This window comes from Salvelinus alpinus, chromosome 1 (assembly GCF_045679555.1).
Source record: "Salvelinus alpinus chromosome 1, SLU_Salpinus.1, whole genome shotgun sequence".
Classification (NCBI taxonomy): domain Eukaryota; kingdom Metazoa; phylum Chordata; class Actinopteri; order Salmoniformes; family Salmonidae; genus Salvelinus; species Salvelinus alpinus.
In genome coordinates, this window is record NC_092086.1 from 25,780,067 (window position 1) to 25,806,548 (window position 26,482).

At 43.5% G+C, this 26,482-nt stretch overlaps 2 protein-coding genes across 3 annotated transcripts in view; one reads left to right on the forward strand and one right to left on the reverse strand.

Moving 5' to 3' along the window:
* Positions 1–26,482, forward strand: part of prkar1b (protein kinase, cAMP-dependent, regulatory, type I, beta) — a 312,635-nt gene that overhangs the window by 34,718 nt on the left and 251,435 nt on the right. The window lies entirely within an intron of this gene.
* Positions 4,035–26,320, reverse strand: LOC139567783 (sarcalumenin-like). Its single transcript, XM_071389284.1, has 3 exons — positions 26,175–26,320; positions 5,749–5,853; positions 4,035–4,291 (listed from the first exon to the last, which is right to left on the reverse strand). Exons 1-3 carry the CDS (start codon positions 26,230–26,232, stop codon positions 4,050–4,052), a joined length of 405 nt encoding a protein of 134 aa, XP_071245385.1. The 5' UTR covers positions 26,233–26,320; the 3' UTR covers positions 4,035–4,049.

A 26,482-nucleotide genomic window follows, 5' to 3' on the forward strand; every position in this document is an offset into this window, starting at 1 on the left:
CCCCCAGAAGACATGTTATAAAAAATAACATGAACACCTCCTATGAATACCCTCTTTATAATGCATTATAATGCCTTTTCTAACGCCTTATGGGCTATGCATAATGCATTATAATGCATGGGTTATAATATCTGCTTAGTAACATCTATAACAATACTGCAATAAGAGTTATATTAAGGTACTTAACTTTTAAACCTTCTTTAAAAATATTTAAAACAAAAAAAGTTGAACATGGTGAAGAAAAGAAGATGAAGAAAAGAAAAAAGGGGATGAGAGAAACATCTAAATGGTATCCTACTGTACCCTTTACCAGGATCAAAGAACAGGATGCCATACCTCTCCACGTCTCACAGTGTGGGAATACCCTTTACCAGGATCAAAGAACAGGACGCCATACCTCTCCACGTCTCACAGTGTGGGAATACCCTTTACCAGGATCAAAGAACAGGACGCCATACCTCTCCACGTCTCACAGTGTGGGAATACCCTTTACCAGGATCAAAGAACAGGACGCCATACCTCTCCACGTCTCACAGTGTGGGAATACCCTTTACCAGGATCAAAGAACAGGACGCCATACCTCTCCACGTCTCACAGTGTGGGAATACCCTTTACCAGGATCAAAGAACAGGACGCCATACCTCTCCACGTCTCACAGTGTGGGAATACCCTTTACCAGGATCAAAGAACAGGATGCCATACCTCTCCACGTCTCACAGTGTGGGAATACCCTTTACCAGGATCAAAGAACAGGACGCCATACCTCTCCACGTCTCACAGTGTGGGAATACCCTTTACCAGGATCAAAGAACAGGACGCCATACCTCTCCACGTCTCACAGTGTGGGAATACCCTTTACCAGGATCAAAGAACAGGACGCCATACCTCTCCACGTCTCACAGTGTTGGAATACCCTTTACCAGGATCAAAGAACAGGACGCCATACCTCTCCACGTCTCACAGTGTGGGAATACCCTTTACCAGGATCAAAGAACAGGACGCCATACCTCTCCACGTCTCACAGTGTTGGAATACCCTTTACCAGGATCAAAGAACAGGATGCCATACCTCTCCACGTCTCACAGTGTTGGAATACCCTTTACCAGGATCAAAGAACAGGACGCCATACCTCTCCACGTCTCACAGTGTGGGAATACCCTTTACCAGGATCAAAGAACAGGACGCCATACCTCTCCACGTCTCACAGTGTGGGAATACCCTTTACCAGGATCAAAGAACAGGACGCCATACCTCTCCACGTCTCACAGTGTGGGAATACCCTTTACCAGGATCAAAGAACAGGACGCCATACCTCTCCACGTCTCACAGTGTGGGAATACCCTTTACCAGGATCAAAGAACAGGACGCCATACCTCTCCACGTCTCACAGTGTGGGAATACCCTTTACCAGGATCAAAGAACAGGACGCCATACCTCTCCACGTCTCACAGTGTGGGAATACCCTTTACCAGGATCAAAGAACAGGACGCCATACCTCTCCACGTCTCACAGTGTGGGAATACCCTTTACCAGGATCAAAGAACAGGACGCCATACCTCTCCACGTCTCACAGTGTGGGAATACCCTTTACCAGGATCAAAGAACAGGACGCCATACCTCTCCACGTCTCACAGTGTGGGAATACCCTTTACCAGGATCAAAGAACAGGACGCCATACCTCTCCACGTCTCACAGTGTGGGAATACCCTTTACCAGGATCAAAGAACAGGACGCCATACCTCTCCACGTCTCACAGTGTGGGAATACCCTTTACCAGGATCAAAGAACAGGACGCCATACCTCTCCACGTCTCACAGTGTGGGAATACCCTTTACCAGGATCAAAGAACAGGACGCCATACCTCTCCACGTCTCACAGTGTGGGAATACCCTTTACCAGGATCAAAGAACAGGACGCCATACCTCTCCACGTCTCACAGTGTGGGAATACCCTTTACCAGGATCAAAGAACAGGACGCCATACCTCTCCACGTCTCACAGTGTTGGAATACCCTTTACCAGGATCAAAGAACAGGACGCCATACCTCTCCACGTCTCACAGTGTTGGAATACCCTTTACCAGGATCAAAGAACAGGATGCCATACCTCTCCACGTCTCACAGTGTGGGAATACCCTTTACCAGGATCAAAGAACAGGATGCCATACCTCTCCACGTCTCACAGTGTTGCATTACCAGTAGTTGAATATGTGCAAGTGTGTTTATATTCATATGGAAGAACCACTTCAGTTTTTTCAATGGAACAATAGCAAGTATATTAGATTAAGTAATACATGATAATTGATTGTATTTATATGGCTCTATTCCAGTAATACATGATAATTGATTGTATGTATATGGCTCTATTCCAGTAATACATGATAATTGATTGTATGTATATGGCTCTATTCCAGTAATACATGATAATTGATTGTATGTATATGGCTCTATTCCAGTAATACATGATAATTGATTGTATGTATATGGCTCTATTCCAGTAATACATGATAATTGATTGTATGTATATGGCTCTATTCCAGTAATACATGATAATTGATTGTATGTATATGGCTCTATTCCAGTAATACATGATAATTGATTGTATGTATATGGCTCTATTCCAGTAATACATGATAATTGATTGTATTTATATGGCTCTATTCCAGTAATACATGATAATTGATTGTATGTATATGGCTCTATTCCAGTAATACATGATAATTGATTGTATATATATGTCTCTATTCCAGTAATACATGATAATTGATTGTATGTATATGGCTATATTCCAGTAATACATGATAATTGATTGTATGTATATGGCTCTATTCCAGTAATACATGATAATTGATTGTATGTATATGGCTCTATTCCAGTAATACATGATAATTGATTGTATGTATATGGCTCTATTCCAGTAATACATGATAATTGATTGTATGTATATGGCTCTATTCCAGTAATACATGATAATTGATTGTATGTATAGGGCTCTATTCCAGTAATACATGATAATTGATTGTATGTATATGGCTCTATTCCAGTAATACATGATAATTGATTGTATGTATATGGCTCTATTCCAGTAATACATGATAATTGATTGTATGTATATGGCTCTATTCCAGTAATACATGATAATTGATTGTATGTATATGGCTCTATTCCAGTGATACATGATAATTGATTGTATGTATATGGCTCTATTCCAGTAATACATGATAATTGATTGTATGTATATGGCTCTATTACAGTAATACATGATAATTGATTGTATGTATATGGATCTATTACAGTAATACATGATAATTGATTGTATTTATATGGCTCTATTCCAGTAATACATGATAATTGATTGTATGTATATGGCTCTATTCCAGTAATACATGATAATTGATTGTATGTATATGGCTCTATTCCAGTAATACATGATAATTTATTGTATGTATATGGCTCTATTCCAGTGATACATGATAATTGATTGTATTTATATGTCTCTATTCCAGTAATACATGATAATTTATTGTATGTATATGGCTCTATTCCAGTAATACATGATAATTGATTGTATTTATATGGCTCTATTCCAGTAATACATGATAATTGATTGTATGTATATGGCTCTATTACTGATGCTCAACATGGGCTTTACATAGCACATTACATACACATTTATATGACAATGGATATATGATACTGATGAGCTCTTGAGACACTCATTGTATTTAAAACATCTATGGCGGTGGATTCTTCCATAGGGATATAAAGCCTATATACAGTATATCTCTTGACCAGAGTAATGCCAGCCTAGGAGACCGATTGCAAAGATTTCTCTTTGCTCCATCCTATGAGGAGTGTGTTGTGCGGAAACAGATCAGTCAGCAGTCAGGTCCAAATGCTAACTTGAGGTCCGTGTACGCAACTCAAGTTGACTTCTATGCAGGATTTATGCAAAAGTTCAAGTTAAGTGCACAGACCGCTAGCTAGGATTCAAACCCTCAGTCACCATGTCAACCCAAACAGGGAAACCAGTCCACACATACACACACACTTAGCCTGATCCCAGATCTGTTTGTGATATCATGTCAACTAATAAATGAAAAGGTGACATGATAGCACTAACAGATCTGAGATCAAGCCAACACACACTAACAACTTGAAGCGGTAGCAGTGTGCCAAGCAAAGCCCTCACTGTACCTGAGATCTCATGTGCTCTGAGCTCGTTGTACTTATAGGCCTGTTCCATGGGCTTGATGGCTGAGTGGTAGATCTTACGTAACTTCTGAATAGCAGCTGGAGGGGGAGAGAAAGAGAGAGAATGAGGGGAGGATGGTAAGAACAGGGTTCAAATGACAGCGGGGGATAGGAGAGGCTGGGCATCCCGCATAACAATTAGGGCCACCATATGAATTTAAACATCAATGTAAGCCCCCCCATAATTGTCAAAAATATCAATGTCAGGCACCCCCAAGTGGCTTCGGGCAACCCCAAGAGTCTATATATTTTAAGTGTGGTATTGGGCACCCCCAAGAGTCAAAGTATTTGAACCCTGGTATCCATGGTAAGAAGGAATGTAGATGGAATGAGATAGAGGGAGGGAGGTAGAGTTGGATGGAATGAGAGAGAGAGGGAGGTAGAGTTGGTTTATGTAAGAGGAAAGGTAGAACGGTAAGAGAAGGTAAGACACGGGTAAGAGAAGGAAACATAATAAGATGATAAGGAGTGTAGATGAAAGAAAGGAGAAAGAGAGGTAGAGTACAGGAGTTTCAGTTCAACAGGAGCGGTAGAACGGTAAGAAAAGGTTAGATTAAATGACAAACAAGTCATTATGGAATGAGAATGAGTTGGAGGGTTCAGAGAGAGAGAGGGATGAGAGAGAGAGAGAGAGGGAGGGAGAGGAGATAAAAGGAAAACAGATTAAAAACAGAAGATTTGGGACTCGTTAATACTAACGATGTTACCCATTAGCGCTAATGGAGAAGAGGTCCATTAAGGCTCTGGCACCACGTGTTTCTTTCTCTAACTAAAGCTATAGGGTGCGTGCCAAAAAGCACCCTATTCGTTATATAGTGCACTACTTTTTACCAGAGCCCTATGAGCCTGGTGAAAAGTAGTGCACTATATACAGACTAGGGTGCAATTTGGAAGGCACTCATACACAGGCAAGTACCCACAGACCCATAGAGGATCACCCATCATTACTTTCTATGATGTGCTTCATTAACCCATAGATTAGTATAATGACACATCAGAGCAGGACTGGGAACATACTGAGTACATTTATCTGAACAGAAATATGCATTTTTCTCTGTAATAACACTACTGGCATTTGACAGGTAATTAATAGACATAAGGCGACACATTCAGAACCAATTCTACATCCCAAATGGCATCCTATTCCCTATTTAGTGCACTACTTTTGATCAGAGCCATATGGGCCCTGCTCAAAGGAAGTGCACTACACAGGGAATAGGGTGCTATTTGGTACATGTCCCATGTCACACCAGGTGCAAACATGTCTCGTGAATATCTGCAAAGCGCTCTACTGCATGTCATCTTGTATCTCACAATATCTTTGTAATAATGCTAATGCTCAACAATGACATTTGATAACGTCAACAATATCTAAAGCTCTACAGCCTATTAAGATGTGATCATACTTGATATTTAGGGACAGGAGGTTTTCTTTACCACGTGACCTGACCAGGAACAACTCTGGGCCTCAGTAATATATTTAACGTATTATTTACCATGATAGTTTTCTGCTGCGTTCTCCTCAGAGGCCAGCCTCAGTGTCTCGTCGATGTGTGATCTGTCTCTCAGGATGTTGCTCAGGACATCCTCCACCTCCTCCTCTGTGGAGAGAAACAGCAGGTCTGAAGTCAGTCTCTGCTAGTGAATCTTTGCATATTGGACTGGTTTAACTGGCATGGCAGATGAGGCTGGTGGGGGGGAAATGGGAAAGGTTCATATGTGCTAAAACATGATTTGCAATCACAGCCTAAAAGTGGCATAATTTACTGGTATGACCCCCCTCTATGGCTGCTGACCCCCCTCTATGGCTGCTGACCCCCCTCTATGGCTCTGCATCCCAAATGGTTCCCTATTCCCTACATGGTGCACTACTTCCTGAGATTGTAAATCCTGTTTTAAGACAAAACGTGTGTGTGTGACTGTTTATCCATTTCACTTGCTTTGGCAATGTAAACATATGTTTCCCGTGCCAATAACGCCCTTTAAATGTAACTGAATGGACAGAGAGGTGCTGACTGTTGCGTGTTGTAAACGTTCCAGTAGAGGCTTTACAGTGGCCAATTACCACCATGCTACATCAAGGGTCATTTCAATCAGCGCTGTCTCAGTCTCTCTATTGCTGGGGTCTACAGGGATGGGTGTCAATCTAGAAATAAAATGACTAATGGATTCTAACGCATAAGAAACAATAACTACGAAATGAACAACTATGAAAAGTCAGTCAGTGGCAGCACACAGTATGTGAATAACAAAGCCAGAGGATGAGTAGAAGTGACATGTTCTGTTGTATAAACTGAGGAAAACAACCCTTTGTGATGTCAAATCCAATCAAAATAAAATCAAATGTTTTGGTGACATACACATGGTTAGCAGATGTTATTGGTCACATACAGATGGTTAGCAGATGTTATTGGTCACATACAGATGGTTAGCAGATGTTATTGGTCAAGTACACATATTTAGCAGATGTTATTGGTCACATACACATGGTTAGCAGATGTTATTGCGAGTGTAGAAATGGTTATGCTTCTAGATCTGACAGTATCTAACAGCTAATATCTAACAATTCCACCAAAAAAACGAATATCTAACAACTCCACAACAAAACCTAATACACACAATCTAGTAAAGGAATGGGATGAGAATATATAAGTATAACATATATGGATGAGCAGTGACAGAGCGGCTAAGATGTACTAGATAGTAAAGAACAGATAGTGAAGGATACAGTATACAGTATATACATATGAGATGAGTAATGTGAGATATGTAAACATCATTAAAGTGGCCAGTATCAGTTGTACTGCAAGCACCTTTCCTCCAACTCAGCCACAGGCTGCGTGGCTACCAAACAAGTCCTCTCATAGAAGCTGCAGGCAGGATATTCATAGAGATACCCGTCTATCCGTCTCCCAGGCCCAGAGAGATTCCTGTCTATCTGTCTCCCAGGCCCAGAGAGATTCCTGTCCATCTGTCTCCCAGGCCCAGAGAGATTCCTGTCCATCTGTCTTCCAGGCCCAGAGAGATTCCTGTCTATCTGTCTCCCAGGCCCAGAGAGATTCCTGTCTATCCGTCTCCCAGGCCCAGAGAGATTCCTGTCTATCCGTCTCCCAGGCCCAGAGAGATTCCTGTCTATCCGTCTCCCGGGCCCAGAGAGATTCCTGTCTATTCGTCTCCCAGACCCAGAGAGATTCCTGTCAATCCGTCTCGCAGGCCCAGAGAGATACCGGTCTATCTGTCTTCCAGGCCCAGAGAGATACCTGTCTATCCGTCTCCCAGGCCCAGAGAGATCCCATCCGTCTCCCAGCCCAGAGAGATTCCTGTCTATCTGTCTTCCAGGCCCAGAGAGATTCCTGTCTATCTGTCTTCCAGGCCCAGAGAAATACCTGTCTATGCGTCTCCCAGGCCCAGAGAGATTCCTGTCTATCCGTCTCCCAGACCCAGAGAGATTCCTGTCTATCTGTCTCCCAGGCCCAGAGAGATACCGGTCTATCTGTCTCCCAGACCCAGAGAGATTCCTGTCTATCTGTCTCCCAGGCCCAGAGAGATACCGGTCTATCTGTCTCCCAGGCCCAGAGAGATACCGGTCTATCTGTCTCCCAGACCCAGTGAGATTCCTGTCTATCTGTCTCCCAGGCCCAGAGACATACTGTAAGTGGAGAGAAGAGGGGATGTTGAATGAGAGATATGTATATCCAGTTACATGGCTGTGGGATGAACAATTCCTCCAGGGGGGTACATTTAGCAGTGTCCCCATTCATTAGCATTCTAGCATTCTCTCTGTGTGTGTGTGTGTGTGTGTGTGTGTGTGTGTGTGTGTCCTCCACATTTGAATGTCTATGTTATTTATTGCATTTGATCACAGCTGCTACTACAGTATGATCAGTTCTTCTATTAGACAGACTGCTGAAAATACATGTTTGTTTCACCTAGCCATGGTTTCACAACACCACCATAGATAGTGTTTGTGTGTGTGTGTAGTGGGGGAATCCCCAGTTTCATAACAACCTGGGATAGGAGTGTGCACACACACACACACACACACACACACACACACACACACACACACACACACACACACACACACACACACACACACACACACACACACACACACACACACACACACACACACACTCTCTCTCTCTGCTCCACACCTTAACAACCCCCTTGTCATAAAGAGGGGAGAATACGTCAGACTTTCTCTACCTCTCTACTTCACCTTCTCCAAATATAACCCTCTGTTGTAGACTTATCAGCCTGTTAGGGCTGTCCTTGTGTGCCCACTACCCAGGAACAACCATCATTTTATGTCCTCTGACTGTACCGTACAGGGGCCACTAGGGGCCCATAACCAGGTCAGGTTACACAGCAGCACTACAGCCATAGAAATATAACTACTAGAACAGGTTTACCAATTCAAGTCAATATTCTGTGATGGGTGGACCAGCGGCCATATTGACTGACTGTACCCACAGGAGTAATACCATGTCAGCCATATTGAGTGTACCCATTCTGAGGTGGTCGGAGGGGCTTTGACTGTTCTAGTAATTATATTTCTATGACTACAGCTACAGAGCAGAGCTATATTTAGGGGCAGCTGGGATATCACCCTGATTCATACTGCTACACCCAGGGGGTCGTAAAACTCGGATGCTGCCTTCGTGTGGGTCCTGTCACGGGAGATCGGTATTTGACTCTTAGTCGAGGGACTTCCACTTAAAGTCATTCACAAGTTTCAGAAGACACGCAGGTGATAGATGGTCATGCTGGACTACTCATACATACATCTACGTGGCGTAGTCGAGTACCTATCCACCCATGGCTGCTTGACACATAGGCCTCCAGTAAAACAGTCACGGTGGATATCATTTTTATGTTCTGAATTGCTCAGTGTCTAAGACGAAGTGTAAAGCTAATTTATACCGAAAACCACACCCTAAACTATATGGACAGAACAAACCACACCCTAAACTATATGGACAGAACAAACTACACCCTAAACTATATGGACAGAACAAACTACACCCTAAACTATATGGATAGAACAAACTACACCCTAAACTATATGGGCAGAACAAACTACACCCTAAACTATATGACAGAACAAACTACACCCTAAACTATATGGACAGAACAAACTACACCCTAAACTATATGGACAGAACAAACTACACCCTAAACTATATGGAAAGAACAAACTACACCCTAAACTATATGGACAGAACAAACTACACCCTAAACTATATGGACAGAACAAACTACACCCTAAACTATATGGACAGAACAAACTACACCCTAAACTATATGGACAGAACAAACTACACCCTAAACTATATGGACAGAACAAACTACACCCTAAACTATATGGATAGAACAAACTACACCCTAAACTATATGGACAGAACAAACTACACCCTAAACTATATGACAGAACAAACTACACCCTAAACTATATGGACAGAACAAACTACACCCTAAACTATATGGACAGAACAAACTACACCCTAAACTATATGGAAAGAACAAACTACACCCTAAACTATATGGACAGAACAAACTACACCCTAAACTATATGGACAGAACAAACCACACCCTAAACTATATGGACAGAACAAACCGCACCCTAAACTATATGGACAGAACAAACCGCACCCTAAACTATGTGGACAGAACAAACCGCACCCTAAACTATGTGGACAGAACAAAACACACCCTAAACTATGTGGACAGAACAAACCACACCCTAAACTATATGGACAGAACAAACTACACCCTAAACTATATGGACAGAACAAACTACACCCTAAACTATATGGAAAGAACAAACTACACCCTAAACTATATGGACAGAACAAACCACACCATAAACTATATGGACAGAACAAACCACACCCTAAACTATATGGACAGAACAAACCACACCATAAACTATATGGACAGAACAAACCACACCCTAAACTATATGGACAGAACAAACCACACCATAAACTATATGGACAGAACAAACCACACCATAAACTATATGGACAGAACAAACTACACCCTAAACTATATGGACAGAACAAACCACACCCTAAACTATATGGACAGAACAAACCACACCATAAACTATATGGACAGAACAAACCACACCATAAACTATATGGACAGAACAAACTACACCCTAAACTATATGACAGAACAAACTACACCCTAAACTATATGGACAGAACAAACTACACCCTAAACTATATGGACAGAACAAACTACACCCTAAACTATATGGACAGAACAAACCACACCATAAACTATATGGACAGAACAAACTACACCCTAAACTATATGGACAGAACAAACCACACCATAAACTATATGGACAGAACAAACTACACCCTAAACTATATAGACAGAACAAACCACACCATAAACTATATGGACAGAACAAACCACACCATAAACTATATGGACAGAACAAACCACACCATAAACTAGGGATGTAAATGGATGCAAATTGTCTACTGCATTGGTTCTTCTTCATAACTAAACATATTGACAAAGGATTTACCTAGACAGTAAACTGAGAAGATATTTATTATTGAATCATATATTATTTAATTTATAACTGAATCATCTAAATAACACAAAGTCATAAATGACATCCTGTCAGCAAGTACTGCTCATTTTCACCTATCAATCAGTCATGGTTACCAAAGCTGTACCTCCTAAAACTGTTCTCTGAATGAATGTGAAAATCCAGACATCAAGTTATCTTCCCTTCAAACATGATCAGACCTCATGCATTCCTCTGTACTTCCCCCTCAGTCCAGTCCAGATACCACCAAATGTTCGCCCACAAACGTAGAGCAGAAAATGTTCCAAAGCTCTGACCCTGGGAGGTATAATGTTGAAGATGTCTGTCCAGATCAAGCTGAACCAAGGATCAAAAGGAATAAAATCTAGGAATATTGCTCTTGGCATGGTTCTGTCATCTGAGCTGGTAACTAAACTACGAGGAGGGGCGTGGGCCTGGAGAATGGAGGTCATGCCAGGTTGCTTGTGTAATTGTCACAAATCACACGGCTGGTGGTAAATGATGTGGGGCAGAGGCTCAGAGAAGACCTCCTCATCCATAACTGGACCATAAAACTAGTCACATAAGTCAGACTTGGTCAAAGAGGAGAGACTCTTTTTTGTACAGCTGTTGGTCAAATTAAATCAAAAGTACAACAGTGAAATGCTTACTAACCAACAGTGCAATTTCTAAGTAAAAAAAAAAGTATTAGGTGAACAATAGATAAGTAAAGAAATAAAAACAACCATAAAAAAGACAGTGAAAAATAACAGTAGCGAGGCTATAACAGTAGCGAGGCTATAACAGTAGCGAGGCTACATACAGGCACCGGTTAGTCAGGCTGATTGAGGTAGTATGTACATGTACTGTAGGTATAGTTAAAGTGACTATGCATATATGATAAACAGAGAGTAGCAGTAGCGTAAAAGAGGGGTTGGCGGGTGGTGGGTGGCTGGACACAATGCAGATAGTCCGGGTAGCCAATGTGCGGGGGCACCGGTTGGTCGGGCTAATTGAGGTAGTAGTACATGAATGTATAGTTAAAGTGACTATGCATATTAGATAAACAGAGAGTAGCAGCAGTGTAAAAGAGGGGTTGGGGGGGCGACGACACACAATGCAAATAGTCCGGGTAGCCATTTGATTACCTGTCCAGGAGTCTGCTGTTTGTCAAGCTTGGTCATTTGAATAGAAATTCAGCCCTATATGTGAGAGGGGATTTTATGTCATCACTGTACATGTGGAGCACACAGAGTATCCCTTTTAAAGGATTGTGACATTCTGGGGACATGATCCCATCTAGTACATACTACAGATGGACACAATCTGTAATACATCTATTACAACATATGTAATAGAAGTGTCATTACACAGTATAGAGCTTTATAACCTGCCTTAAGTGTCAAGGCAACACGACTTTACTTCAGCCATAATGACTGCTCCTTGTGTTCATTTAATTGAACACATAAACAACACTATATTTATTTGTTTTCATTTTCCTCGGTTGGATGTGCATTTTATTTGAGACACTGAAATGGGGAGATAGTGAAATGTTCACCGATCTACCAGAATAATGGATCATATGGAAATCAATTAAGACCAGAACACATACTATCTGTAACGCTTGTCGTTGGAATGAGGTGAAGACCAAAGCGCAGCGTGGTAAGTGTCCATATTCAATTTAATAACTGAACACTAAGAATACAAAAATAACAACGTGAATGATACAAAACGAAAACGAAACAGTCCCGTATGGTGAAAACACAGACACAGGAAACAACCACCCACAAAACACAAAGGAAAACAGGCTACCTAAATATGGCTCCCAATCAGAGACAACGACTGACACCTGCCTCTGATTGGGAACCATACTAGGCCAAACACATAGAAATATAACCATAGAACAAAAACATAGAAAAACAACATAGAATGCCCACCCCAACTCACGCCCTGACCAAACTAAAATAAAGACATAACAATGGAACTAAGGTCAGAACGGGACACTATCACATTTGTGTCTTCATGCCTGTAATTGAAACCTATTCAATCACAGATTAGTATTTCTCACATTTAACATCATTCTAACACATATCACAACTTCTTGAATGACAAGAGATTTAAGCTATCAAGTGACTTCCACAGTCCAGTGATCTTTAACACAGAAATACTTGGAGTGAAAGTAGAACATCTAAGCCATGTAGGATCCCCGGGGTCAGTCGGCCAGCTGGATCTCAGGTTTAAAGTTCTAGAAGGAACCAGCCAGGATGAGGATACGTGACCTCCTAAACTCCCCTCTCCACTTAGCTAGGGGGGAAAATCCGCCTCACCCCTATCATTCAACACCTCACCCCCAACACTGCCCCCACGCCACCGGGCGCTAAAGAGATCCTCTGGCTAACTGGACTGTTGCTTGGCTACACCAGGGTCATGTTCATTAGGGCATGCAGCGTTATCCGTTTCAAAACATTCTGCAACACAAAACGAAAATGAGCGTTTCTTATTGGACAAGGAAGTACCCTTTTTTTTGTCCACTTTCTTCTGTTTGGTGCCTAATGAACACAACCCAGAGTCATGATACCAACCACGGAAGGACTTAGCCTTCCTGGTGGACGTGGTGTTGAGGCCAAAGGCCTGGACCTCTGACTCTAGCTGCAAGGCTTGGACTCAATCCACAAGACATATACTACTGCTTCATTTGGCTTCATTTGTATTGGCCAAGTCTCAAAAGAAAGCTGCATCAAATGACCCAGAACAACGACGTAGTGGCCACTGGGCATCGGGCTTATTTGTTTACTAGCTCCTGCAGTCAGCATGTTTTATTGACATTTACACTGCTGATGATTTTCATTTTCAAATGAAAATGAACACACAACAGCATCAGCTCTGATTTGGAGTCGTAGAGTACATCGGCTGTTAGAAGGTACGGATGGAACATCGGCTGTTAGAAGGTACGGATGGAACATCGGCTGTTAGAAGGTACGGATGGTACATCGGCTGTTAGAAGGTACGGATGGAACATCGGCTGTTAGAAGGTACGGATGGTACATCGGCTGTTAGAAGGTACGGATGGAACATCGGCTGTTAGAAGGTACGGATGGAACATCGGCTGTTAGAAGGTACGGATGGTACATCGGCTGTTAGAAGGTACGGATGGAACATCGGCTGTTAGAAGGTACGGATGGAACATCGGCTGTTAGAAGGTACGGATGGAACATCGGCTGTTAGAAGGTACGGATGGAACATCGGCTGTTAGAAGGTACGGATGGAACATCGGCTGTTAGAAGGTACGGATGGTACATCGGCTGTTAGAAGGTACGGATGGAACTGTGTTTACACTGAGCAGACATTAAAAACGGCAAACATCCGTTAAGCTTTTAGTGCAGTGGGCTAAATCAGGGTCACACAGAGTGTTTCTTGGCAGTCTTAAACACATCTACAAAAGTTTCCACCTCACACACATGGCTATGGGCTAAAAATGAAAAACACCTGCACCATGTCAGATATAGAGTTGAAATGTATTCCATTTTTAGTTTGCATCCCAATATTACACTTTATATACATCACAGTAGACTGAAATATAACAAAACCGTGTGAAATAGAAACACAGGATTTTCTAAGTTAAAAAAATATATGTTTATTAATTATGAAATTATGAAAAAAATGAATAACATTCCACCCATGAGGTCACTAGGTCATTTGACTTCAGGAAAGAGCTACTACCACATTATACCACATAATACCCAGAGGAACAGGCCAATACGTCCCATGTTAAACAGACACACACAATCCTCCTATAGACACAGGCCTCCTGCTGGTTTCACTCCGCCTGCCTACGTTCTCCACCAGTGTCAACTGTTGAATGGTAAAGACAGGCATTGTGTCAACGCTAACCAAGGGAAGTGATTACGGGGGGCCTTGAAACTGTGCCAGAGTAAGAAGAGAGAGGATAGTGAATGCTACAACACGCCACAGCAAATAACTGTTATGAGCATATTCTACCGCTCAGACTTAAAGTGAATGCTCGACAGATGCTCCTTTCAGCGCCAGTAGGTCGCTGGTGGCAGCGCCATGGTAGTGATGACACACGCTGCCTGGTTAAGGCTTACTTCTTCACTGCCCATGATAGTGGAGTCAACCTGCTAAAAATAAAGACTGCGCAATGTTGCTCTCAGCACGGCCCAAGAACAACCAACTACCAGAGGTTAGCAGGGTGGATAAATGGGCGGATAGGACAAAATAGTGCCTTTCAACAGCTTCAACAACAACAGTGTATTTATTGTATATGCATGTGATAAAGAGTGCCTTTGATAGCCTGATACCTGGTACAGAGGCCTGTTACAGTGGTCTGATACACAGGCCTGTTAAAGTGGTCTGGTACAGAGGCCTGTTAAAGTGGTCTGATACAGAGGCCTGTTAAAGTGGTCTGATACAGAGTATGTTACAGTGGTCTGATACAGAGGTCTGTTAAAGTGGTCTGGTACACAGGCCTGTTAAAGTGGTCTGATACAGAGGTCTGTTAAAGTGGTCTGGTACACAGGCCTGTTAAAGTGGTCTGATACAGAGGTCTGTTAAAGTGGTCTGGTACACAGGCCTGTTAAAGTGATCTGATACAGAGGTCTGTTAAACTGGTCTGATACAGAGGTCTGTTAAAGTGGTCTGATACAGAGGCTTGTTAAACTGGTCTGATACAGAGGCATGTTAGTGGTCTGATACAGAGGTCTGTTAAAGTGGTCTGTTAAACTGGTCTGATACAGAGGTCTGTTAAAGTGGTCTGATACAGAGGCCTGTTAAAGTGGTCTGATACAGAGGTCTGTTAAAGTGGTCTGATACAGAGGCCTGTTAAAGTGGTCTGATACAGAGGTCTGTTAAACTGGTCTGATACAGAGGTCTGTTAAAGTGATCTGATACAGAGGCCTGTTAAAGTGGTCTGGTACAGAGGCCTGTTAAAGTGGTCTGATACAGAGGCCTGTTAAAGTGATCTGATACAGAGGCCTGTTAAAGTGGTCTGGTACAGAGGCCTGTTAAAGTGGTCTGATACAGAGGCCTGTTAAAGTGGTCTGATACAGAGGCCTGTTAAAGTGGTCTGATACAGAGGCCTGTTAAACTGGTCTGATACAGAGGCCTGTTAAAGTGGTCTGGTACAGAGGCAAGTTACAGTGAATAAGATCAGTGAGGCCTGGGGATGTCTGAGTCTCCAGACCGGCTAACACTCTAGGTCTTAAAATAGAGTGGATAATTCTCTGCACCCCTCCTCCTTCCATCCCCTGATCCATTGTAGGGCTATTTCTGGCCACAGGGGGTACCAGCTCCAAACGCTTTAGCACCTGTTGCTACCCCCCAGCAACCAACCATGCCCTGCACAAGCCTCTGTGTCCAGCCATGCTCCCCTGACCCCTGACCCTGGGATGTGTTGTTGTCAGCTACATGTCAGCCATTTTGGTTATAAGCCCGGGAATGAACCACAGAAAATCTATATCAAATAAATGTTCGCATTCTTTCCTTCACTTTTTTGGAATACGAGTTGGGCCTAACATCGCTAATTTTACAGTATATAATGATCATTCACAGAATGACTGGTCTCTGTTATCGATGACACTAGATCAGTGTCACGTGGGTTTGACAGTCATGTGTGGATCAGAGTATTCCATCCATGGAGATGAATAGTGTGGTTAATAATCAGGTGGATCTCTTGGTAATGAGACTGTATTTTAGAGAGTGATGCTGCTCCTCTCTGATGGAAATCCCCTGGCCCGGTGTAAAGGTTGCCTGAAACTCCCCGTGGCCCAGAGTAAATCCACAGGGTTCAGAGGACACTAAAGACCTAGCGGGCTAATCATGTTAACGCTAATTTAATTTAGCTCTGCTCCCTGGTGGTGCAGCAAGCACAGCAGAACTTCCTCTGGAGGTTTTACACTGATAGTAGATGTGTATGAGAGCACACACACACTCGCACGATAGCACGCACACACACACGCTTGCTCACATGAACAAGACACTGCAATCGAAGCAGGATGTTTACAGTGCCTTGCGAAAGTATTCACTTGGCATTTTTCCAATTTTGTTGCTTTACAACCTGGAATTAAAATACATTTTTTGGGGGTTGTATCATTTGATTTACACAACATGCCTACCACTTTGAAGATGCATAATATTTTTATTGTGAAATAAATAAGAAATGTGACAAAAAAACACTTGAGCGTGCATAACTATTCACCCCCCAAAGTCAGTACTTTGTACAGCCACCTTTTGCAGCAATTACAGCTGCAAGTCTCTTGGGGTATGTCTCTATAAGCTTGGCACATCTAGCCACTGGGATTTTTGCCTATTCTTCAAGGCAAAACTGCTCCAGCTCCTTCAAGTTGGATGGGTTCCGCTGGTGTACAGCAATCTTTAAGTCACTCCACAGATTCTCAATTGGATTGAGGCCTGGGCTTTGACTAGGCCATTCCAATACATTTAAATGTTTCCCCTTAAACCACTCGAGTGTTGCTTTAGCAGTATGTTTAGGGTTATTGACCTGCTGGAAGGTGAACCTCAGTCCCAGTCTCAAATCTCTGGAAGACTGAAAACAGGTTTCCCTCTATTTAGCGCCATCCATTATTCCTTCAATTCTGACCAGTTTCCCAGTCCCTGCCGATGAAAAACATCCCCAACGCATGATTCTGCCACCACCATGCTTCACTGTGGGGATGGTATTCTCGGGGTGACGAGAGGTTTTGGGTTTGTGCCAGACATAGCGTTTTCCTTGATAGCAAAAAAGCTTAATTTTAGTCTCATCTGACCAGAGTACCTTCTTCCGTATGTTTGGGGAGTCTCCCACATGCCATTTGTCGAACACCAAACGTGTTTGCTTATTTTTTTCTTTAAAGAATGTCTTTTTTCTGGCCACTCTTCCTTAAAGCCCAGCTCTGTGGAGTGTACAGCTTATAGTGGTCCTATGGACAGATACTCCAATCTCCGCTGTGGAGCTTTGCAGCTTCTTTCAGGGTTATCTTTGGTCTCTTTGTTGCCTCTCTGATTTATGCCCTCTTTGCCTGGTCCGTGAGTCTCTTGGCAGGTTTATTGTGGTGCCATATTCTTTCAATTTTTTAATAATGGATTTAATGGTGCTCCGTGGGATGTTCAATGTTTCGGATATTTTTTTATAACCCAACTCTGATCTGTACTTCTCCACAACTTCGTCCCTGCCCTGTTTGGAGATCTCCTTGGTTTTCATGGTGCTGCTTGCTTGGTGGTGCCCCTTGCTTAGTGGTGTCCCTTGCTTAGTGGTGTTGCAGACTCTAGGGCCTTTCAGAACAGATGTACAGTGGGGAGAACAAGTATTTGATACACTGACAATTTTGCAGGTTTTCCTACTTACAAAGCATGTAGAGGTCTGTAATTTTTATCATAGGTACACTTCAACTGTGAGAGAAGGAATCTAAAACAAAAATCCAGAAAATCACATTGTATGATTTTTAAGTAATTAATTTGCATTTTATTGCATGACATAAGTATTTGATACATCAGAAAAGCAGAACTGAATATTTGGTACAGAAACCTTAGTTTGCAATTACAGAGATCATACGTTTCCTGTAGTTCTTGACCAGGTTTGCACACACTGCAGCAGGGATTTTGGCCCACTCCTTCATACAGACCTTCTCCAGATCCTTCAGGTTTCGGGGCTGTCGCTGGGCAATACGGACTTTCGGCTCCCTCCAAAGATTTTCTATTGGGTTCAGGTCTGGAGACTGGCTAGGCCACTCCAGGACCTTGAGATGCTTCTTACGGAGCCACTCCTTAGTTGCCCTGGCTGTGTGTTTCGGGTTGTTGTCATGCTGGAAGACCCAGCCACGACCCATCTTCAATGCTCTTACTGAGGGAAGGAGGTTGTTGGTCAAGATCTCGCGATACATGGCCCCATCCATCCTCCCCTCAATACGGTGCAGTCGTCCTGTCCCCTTTGCAGAAAAGCATCCCCAAAGAATGATGTTTCCACCTCCATGCTTCACGGTTGGGATGGTGTTCTTGGGGTTGTACTCATCCTTCTATTCCTCCAAACACGGCGAGTGGAGTTTAGAGCAAAAAGCTCTATTTTTGTCTCATCAGACCACATGACCTTCTCCCATTCCTCCTCTGGATCATCCAGATGGTCATTGGCAAACTTCAGACGGGCCTGGACATGCGCTGGCTTGAGCAGGGGGACCTTGCGTGCGCTGCAGGATTTTAATCCATGACGGCGTAGTGTGTTACTAATGGTTTTCTTTGAGACTGTGGTCCCAGCTCTCTTCAGGTCATTGACCAGGTCCTGCTGTGTAGTTCTGGGCTGATCCCTCACATTCCTCATGATCATTGATGCCCCACGAGGTGAGATCTTGCATGGAACCCCAGACCGAGGGTGATTGACCGTCATCTTGAACTTCTTCCATTTTCTAATAATTGTGCCAACAGTTGTTGCCTTCTCACCAAGCTGCTTGCCTATTGTCCTGTAGCCCATCCCAGCCTTGTACAGGTCTACAATTTATCCCTGATGTCCTTACACAGCTCTCTGGTCTTGGCCATTGTGGAGAGGTTGGAGTCTGTTTGATTGAGTGTGTGGACAGGTGTCTTTTATACAGGTAACGAGTTCAAACAGGTGCAGTTAATACAGGTAATGAGTGGAGAACAGGAGGGCTTCTTAAAGAAAAACGAACAGGTCTGTGAGAGCCGGAATTCTTACTGGTTGGTAGGTGATCAAATACTTATGTCATGCAATAAAATGCAAATTAATTACTTAAAAATCATACAATGTGATTTTCTGGATTTTTGTTTTAGATTCCGTCTCTCACAGTTGAAGTGTACCTATGATAAAAATGACAGACCTCTACATGCTTTGTAAGTAGGAAAACCTGCAAAATCGGCAGTGTATCAAATACTTGTTCTCCCCACTGTATATATACACTGAGATCATGTGACAGATAATGTGACAATTTGATTGCACACAGGTGGACTTTATTTAATGAATTATGTGACTTCTGAAGGTAATAGGTTGCACCAGATCTTATTTAGGGGCTTCATAGATAGGGGCTTCATTTTTTAAAAACAAGTTATGTTTTTTCATTTCACTTCACCAATTTGGACTATTTTGTCTATGTCCATTACATGAAATCCAAATAAAAATCAATTTAAATTACAGGTTGTAATGCAACAATATAGGAAAAACACCAAGGGGGTGAATACTTTTGCAAGGCACTGTATGTGCAATCTTTACATACCTGAGAGTAGTAGAGAATATACTGTAATGTATTGCATACTTTTGTTACACAATACAAATGTACTGTAATGTATTACATACTGTTGGTACACTATACAAATATACTGTATTGTATGCTGCATACACTATTCAAATGACTGCCAGTGCTTTGAAGGTTAGATTCTCTTTATTCTCTGTTATCTGGCCCCCAGTGACCCTTGGACCAACTAAGTTTATGAACTTCATGAACCTCCTCTACAGTACTTGATATGGCCCCCATAATAATGGAGCATGCAGCCATACCAGGGAATAACAGGGCCAAGAACTGGTACTTTCAGAGTATTGATTGAGAGAGAGATGAATCTGCCACCAGTATCAGGATGATTGTAACATTTCCTTCCGTTGGGCTGCATCAGTGAGATAATGAACTGCTATAGTTGAGGCGTGACACAGAACTTGGCCACTAAAGCCTGAAGAACATCAGGGCGTGTTTCACCCGTCCCTAAAACCCCAGAGCCTACACCATCATCGGCAGCTCTACCCGCAGCATTCTGACTGGAAGTGCTGCCTGTTGCCTGTCGGAATGTTTATCCAAACTGAACTACGGTTGCCTGGCAACAGGCTCAACTAGGACAGACACATGGTCCGGGTGACAGACGTCCTGGGGTTCATATCAGAAGGTTCGCCTGGCGCCTTGGGGGGTTAATTTAGAGAGTGCGGGGGTACGGGGGCTGATGCAAACTACAGTAACGACATCCAGAGGCAACAGGCAAGAAGTCCTCTCTCTCTCTGATCTATATTCTACAGCCCGATGCTGGATGTAGGCTCGAGGGTGTGGATGATTAGGAGGGGTGTTAAGTCCAGATGTATTTTCTAAAGCACTATATTCTGGGTAGGCTAGAGGGTCCGATCTATTTTCTACAGCTCTATATTATACTGGGCTATACACTAAGTGTACAAGACATTAGGAACACCTGCTCTTTCCATGACATAGACTGACCAGGTGAAAGCTGAGGTCACTTGTTAAATCCACATCAATCAAATCAAGTTTTTATTGTCACATGCTTCGTAAACAGCAGGTGTAGACTAACAGTGAAATGCTTACAATCAGTGTAAATTTAAGGGGAGGAGACAGGTTAAAGAAGGATTTTTAAGCCTTGAGACAATTGAGACATGGATTGTGTATGTGTGTCATTCAGAGTGTGAATGGGCAAGACAAAATATGTAATTGTCTTTCACAGGAGGTTGGTGGCACCTTACTTGGGGAGGATGGGCTCTTGGTAATGGCTGGAGTGGACTAAGTGGAATGTTTGATGCCATTCCATTTGCCCCATTCCAGCCATTATCATGAGCCGTCCTCCCCTCAGCAGCCTCCACTGGTGCCTTTGAATGGGGGTATGGTAGTAGGTGCCAGGCGCACCAGTTTGAGTGTGTCAAGAACTCCAACGCTGCTGGGTTTTCCACGCTCAACAGTTTCCTGTGTGAGTCCATACCCAGATTAAATGATGCTGTTATGAGGGCAAAAGGGGGTGCAACTCAATATTAGGAAGGTGTTCCTAAGGTTTCGTACACTCAGTGTATGTAGGCTTGAGGGTGAGGATCTATTTTCTAGGGCTCTATATTATTCTGGGCTATATGTAGGCTTTAGGGTGAGGATCTATTTTCTACAGCTCTATATAATAGGCTATATGTAGGCTAGAGGGTGAGGATGATTAGGGAGGTGTTAACAAGTCTGAAGCAGCTACTGAAGAGGCCGCTGACAAACCACATGACACTCAATGATGCATTCCAAATAAGGGAAAGGGGATAACTGGTCAGTTGCACAACTGAATGCATTCAACCAAAACGTGTCTTCCACATAGGGATGCAACATTCAGGAGTTCTCCTCAAATAGACATGTAATAGACAGAGTGGGCACTCTCTTCAAGGTGAGAATTAGGCCTGCTCTTTACTTTGTATTTCTATGAGCAACTTTCTGAACATGGAGCGGATTTTCTGACCCCCCTATAACCCCTTTCTAATTGTTGCAACAGAATGTAATGGTCCTTGGGGTATGTTGGTTGTAGTGGTGGTCTGATACCGGTAAAGAAGACAAGTCCCATATCCTATCAGTAGCTGTAAGTGTGGTAGCCAAGCAACAAGCCAGTATCAGGTATAACTGCCATGCTGGGAACACACTACTACTGGTTGTTTTCACTGTCTTAGGTTTACATTCCTGTTCAGTCTCAGACAGCCCCCCGTGCCTCAGACCAGTTGGCCTACTTCACTAAATGGATGCAGGAGTGATTATAAGAGTGTTTTGACCGCTCTGTGTGCATTCCAAACAGCCCTCTCAGTCACCCCCCCAACATCTTGATTCAGAATAAGGACCCGTCTAGCCCCATCTTGGAAAACCAGGTGGTCTCATCTCAGTGTTCTTCCTGGTCAGGTCACATGATCAGGAAACATTCCTTGGCCCAATCATCACACTCATACTCATGTAATACCTTAAACACATTTAAACTCCAATACACAGGGCACACAAGCTCTCTCCATATGAATAAACCCATACATAGACTCCAGACGAAGGGCAAACCAATTGTCAACTTGTGTCAAAAATGGAGACACAGAGTTCATGCCATTTTACAGATAAAGAACATTCGAAGGACTCCTTGACCGGGGCTGTTTTTAGGGATACATCTTAAAAGGATTTCATGGCTTAAAGGCTACGCTGGCCAATGTCACAGGCCACAGTGTAAGCACTCTTGGTGACGTGGTTCTGGATGCTAGGAGCTGGGCGATGGAGGGCATGTCCGGGTGGTAATTCCCCAGAAGGGCGGGCGAGGACCATGAGGATCAGTCTGAGGACACAGTGGAGTGACACGGGATGGGGGGGTTGCGAGGCGCTGATCTGACTCTACTCTCCCAGCAGTCCTGTCACTGATCCACAGAGACTCACCAAGTGACCGACCTTGAGGCTGAGGGGACTGAGGGACTTGTCCAAGAGGGGGAGGAGGGGGTCGGGTGTCCCCACTGCCAGCACTGGAGGGATGCCCCGGGCCCCCAAGCCTACTGCTTGCCATCAATGGGGGACACAGAGGGAAAGATTGCCCGTGTCACCCCATATCTCCTCACACTTCAGGTCAGGCCAAAAGCATTCTGTTCAGTGTTACTTCTCTGATTAGTAGGGAAAAGAAAGGGGGATACCTAGTCAGTTGTACAAATGAATGACTTCAACTGAAATGTTTCTTCCGCATTTAACCCAACCCCTCTGAATCAGAGAGGTGCGAGGGGCTGCCTTAATCGACATCCACGTCACCCACGCCAGGGGAACTTGCTCAGGTGCAACTTGCTCTGCCTTGCTCAGGGGCAGAATGACAGATTTTTACCTTGTCAGCTCAGGGATTCGATCCAGAAAGTATTATGGCTTCTAGTGTAAACAGTCAGGAACACAGGCCAGTACAGCAATCAACTGTTAACACTTATCTCCCACTGACTTCAATGCATAAATCATCCAAAAATCAGGATTCTGCTTTAAGTAAGAAAAGAGAAAATGGTCCAGTTAACACAACAGGAAGACAAGACCGACCCTTGTCTGAATGAGCAGTACAGTGTCTGAGCACCACTCCTGGTTAAACAGGTGGCCTGTAGAAATAGCCATTAACATTGTCAGGATAACAAGTATCCTTTGTAGCAGTGATGAATCCAATTAAAGGAGCCATGTCATTTATAACCATTGCAGTATTATAATTTGCTGATGACATACAATAGCCTAACTGAACATGACAGTATGGGATTTCCATCTGGACGCTCCAATCTCTTAACCAGTGTATCACTCCAACACTTCAGCTACCGTGCAATACTCTTAGTCGTTACCACTACTGTTTCCATGGGCTTTGAAGGACCTCATGCATACCAAGGAAACAACATTTACTGGCAACCATTTTGTTAAATACAGACAACATCCCCACAGTTCAGTTTTACAGTGTAATCTAGGCGATGCTAACATAAGCCTAAAGTAGGCTAATGCTAACCTCGTTAGCCCAGGGGAACTTCCTGTCAGTCCTTCTCCACTCATATGAACAAGCTATCCACAGGAACAACAACACCCTACAGTAGCGCTCCATGGAATCAGTGTTACACACTAACAAACCTAGCTATAGGAGGACGGGCTCATTGTAATAGCTGGAATGGGATAAATTGAACGGTATCAAACAGACATTTCCTTTCCAGCCATTACAATGAACCCCTCCTATAGCTCTTCCCACCAGCCTCCTCTGCTAGCATTAGCCACCTTGCTTTGCTATTCAACGCTACATAGTTAGCCACCCACGCTGCTGGACCAGACTAGGCCCAAGCTAAGCTAGCAGGGTTTGTGACTAGAGGGAGTACAGCTACAACCAGAAGTTACTTTCGGTAGCAGGTTAGGATACCATTTTAACTAACCCTAACCCCTTTTCCTAACATTAACCTAAGTCTCCTAACCTGCCACGTTAATTCTCCTAGCCTGCTGTATAAATGATCCTAACCGGTTACGAAAAAGTAACTTTCAACCGTAGCTGTAGTCCCTCTAGTCAGAACCGCTAGCAGGGTCTGTGTGCTCCTGCTCCGGCCTCCTCCCTCCTCCGGCCCCGCCTGACTCGATAATGCATGTCCCTATAAGGCCAGCTGCTGGGAATAAATTGTCATTGTGACAGTGCAGGGTGACAGCAGCTGTGAAGGCAATGTGGCTAAAGGGTAGAGCTGGGTCTGGGGAGGGGTGGAAGGAGGCCGCGGGGAGAGGAGGGGAAGAGGGATGGGGGACCTATAGTGGACGGTGTCCGGTTACGGGACGCCTGCCTTCCAATCCTAGACATCTGACAGCAGGCTGGGATTGGGATAGGAAAGCATGTTGCCCTGGTGCTGAGCGGAGCCCAAGGACGGACAAGGGTAACAGGAAGAAACTGTTTTACTTTCGAGAGATCTCTCTACCACATTTCTGGAGAGAAGCTGATCTGGATGTCATCTGGGCATTTTATTTCAACACAAAGGCAGATAAAGCTATGGACAATACATGTAATCACTTGACAATACAAGTATGTAATATATATTAATCAATCCAGTAAAATGTCAAAGCTAATCAGTCAATAGATACAAGTATCAAACATGTCCCTATGACATGTCTACTATCAGCAAGGACAGAGAGAGGGGAGGGAGAGACATTCTAAGAAAGGGAAAGAGAGAGGGGGGAGAGACATTTAAGAAAGGGAGAGAAAGTGAGAGAGAGAAAAGAATCAAAGAAAGCGAGAGAGGGAGAGAGAGTGATACAGTGAGGGAAGGCAAGCTCTTCTCTCTAGTACAGTCTGAGACGTTCCATCAGCTGGTGCCATGCTTTAGGACAGCTGACACACCGTCACCACGCCAAAAAGCTTCTCGTTTATTAAAGTCACACCCACTGTGTGTGTGTGTGTGTGAGACCAATAAAGATCTCGATGAGGCTTAATAAAGAAATATATGCGCACACACAGTAAAAATAACGAGAGACTACAAGATGTGCCAAGTTGGCACCATTTTAAAATGTGTTTCTCTAAAAAGATGAGATGAGGACGGAGCCCTTAAAATATTCTGTCCTGATTGAACCCAGTGTTCTACCACATTGAAACCCTTTTAAATAGGGCTGCAGGGTAGCAGAGAGAGAGGGACACGGTTGTCTATGCTCATGCCTGTGTCCAGGTGACCGCCACTGGTTGAAGGACCCCTGCAAGTCCTGGCTTAAACTACAACACTAAAAAAATATACAAAAACTAAATTTCTACAGTACCTTCTCTGTCCCTATAAACCCACACAACTGACTGACAGAAGAATCCATCTGCTAAAAGCCCGAAGAGTAAGACAGTTTAGTCCACGGAAAAGAATGTCTGGAAGTACTGGCAGAGAGATCTCAGACTTTAAAAAAAAAGTAAGCCAGCAAACTGACTGGACAATGAAAGCATGCAGACAGCCAAGACATCCAACCCAACCATGCCACATCTCATACATTTGATACATGAGCTGTACCCCAGGACATGTACAGTCCAGTACTGTAGTCTTCCAACGACCAAAAGCACTAATAAGCCTATAAACACACACCCATACAAAATCTATTTATATCGACATCCACATAAACATAAAACGGTAGATAAGGTGTGAGGCCCCTTACCTGCTAAGGCCAGGACCAGCAGGCTGAAGAAGCAGCAGATTGAGACAATACCCTTCATGATGGCTGCCAGGAGAACTCTGATAGCCTCACTGACTATATATACCAAGGTAAGAAAGTCAAAGGGTATGAGGTAGAACAGGGGGCGGGACAGAGCGAGAAAGAGAGAGGGCCGTTGGGTGGAGGGTGTGTGTGTGGCAGGCATCAATGTGTGTGTGTGTGTGTGTGTGTGTGTGTGTGTGTGTGTGTGTGTGTGTGTGTGTGTGTGGCAGGCATCACAGGCGTCAGAGCTGCCACACGGGGCCTTGCGC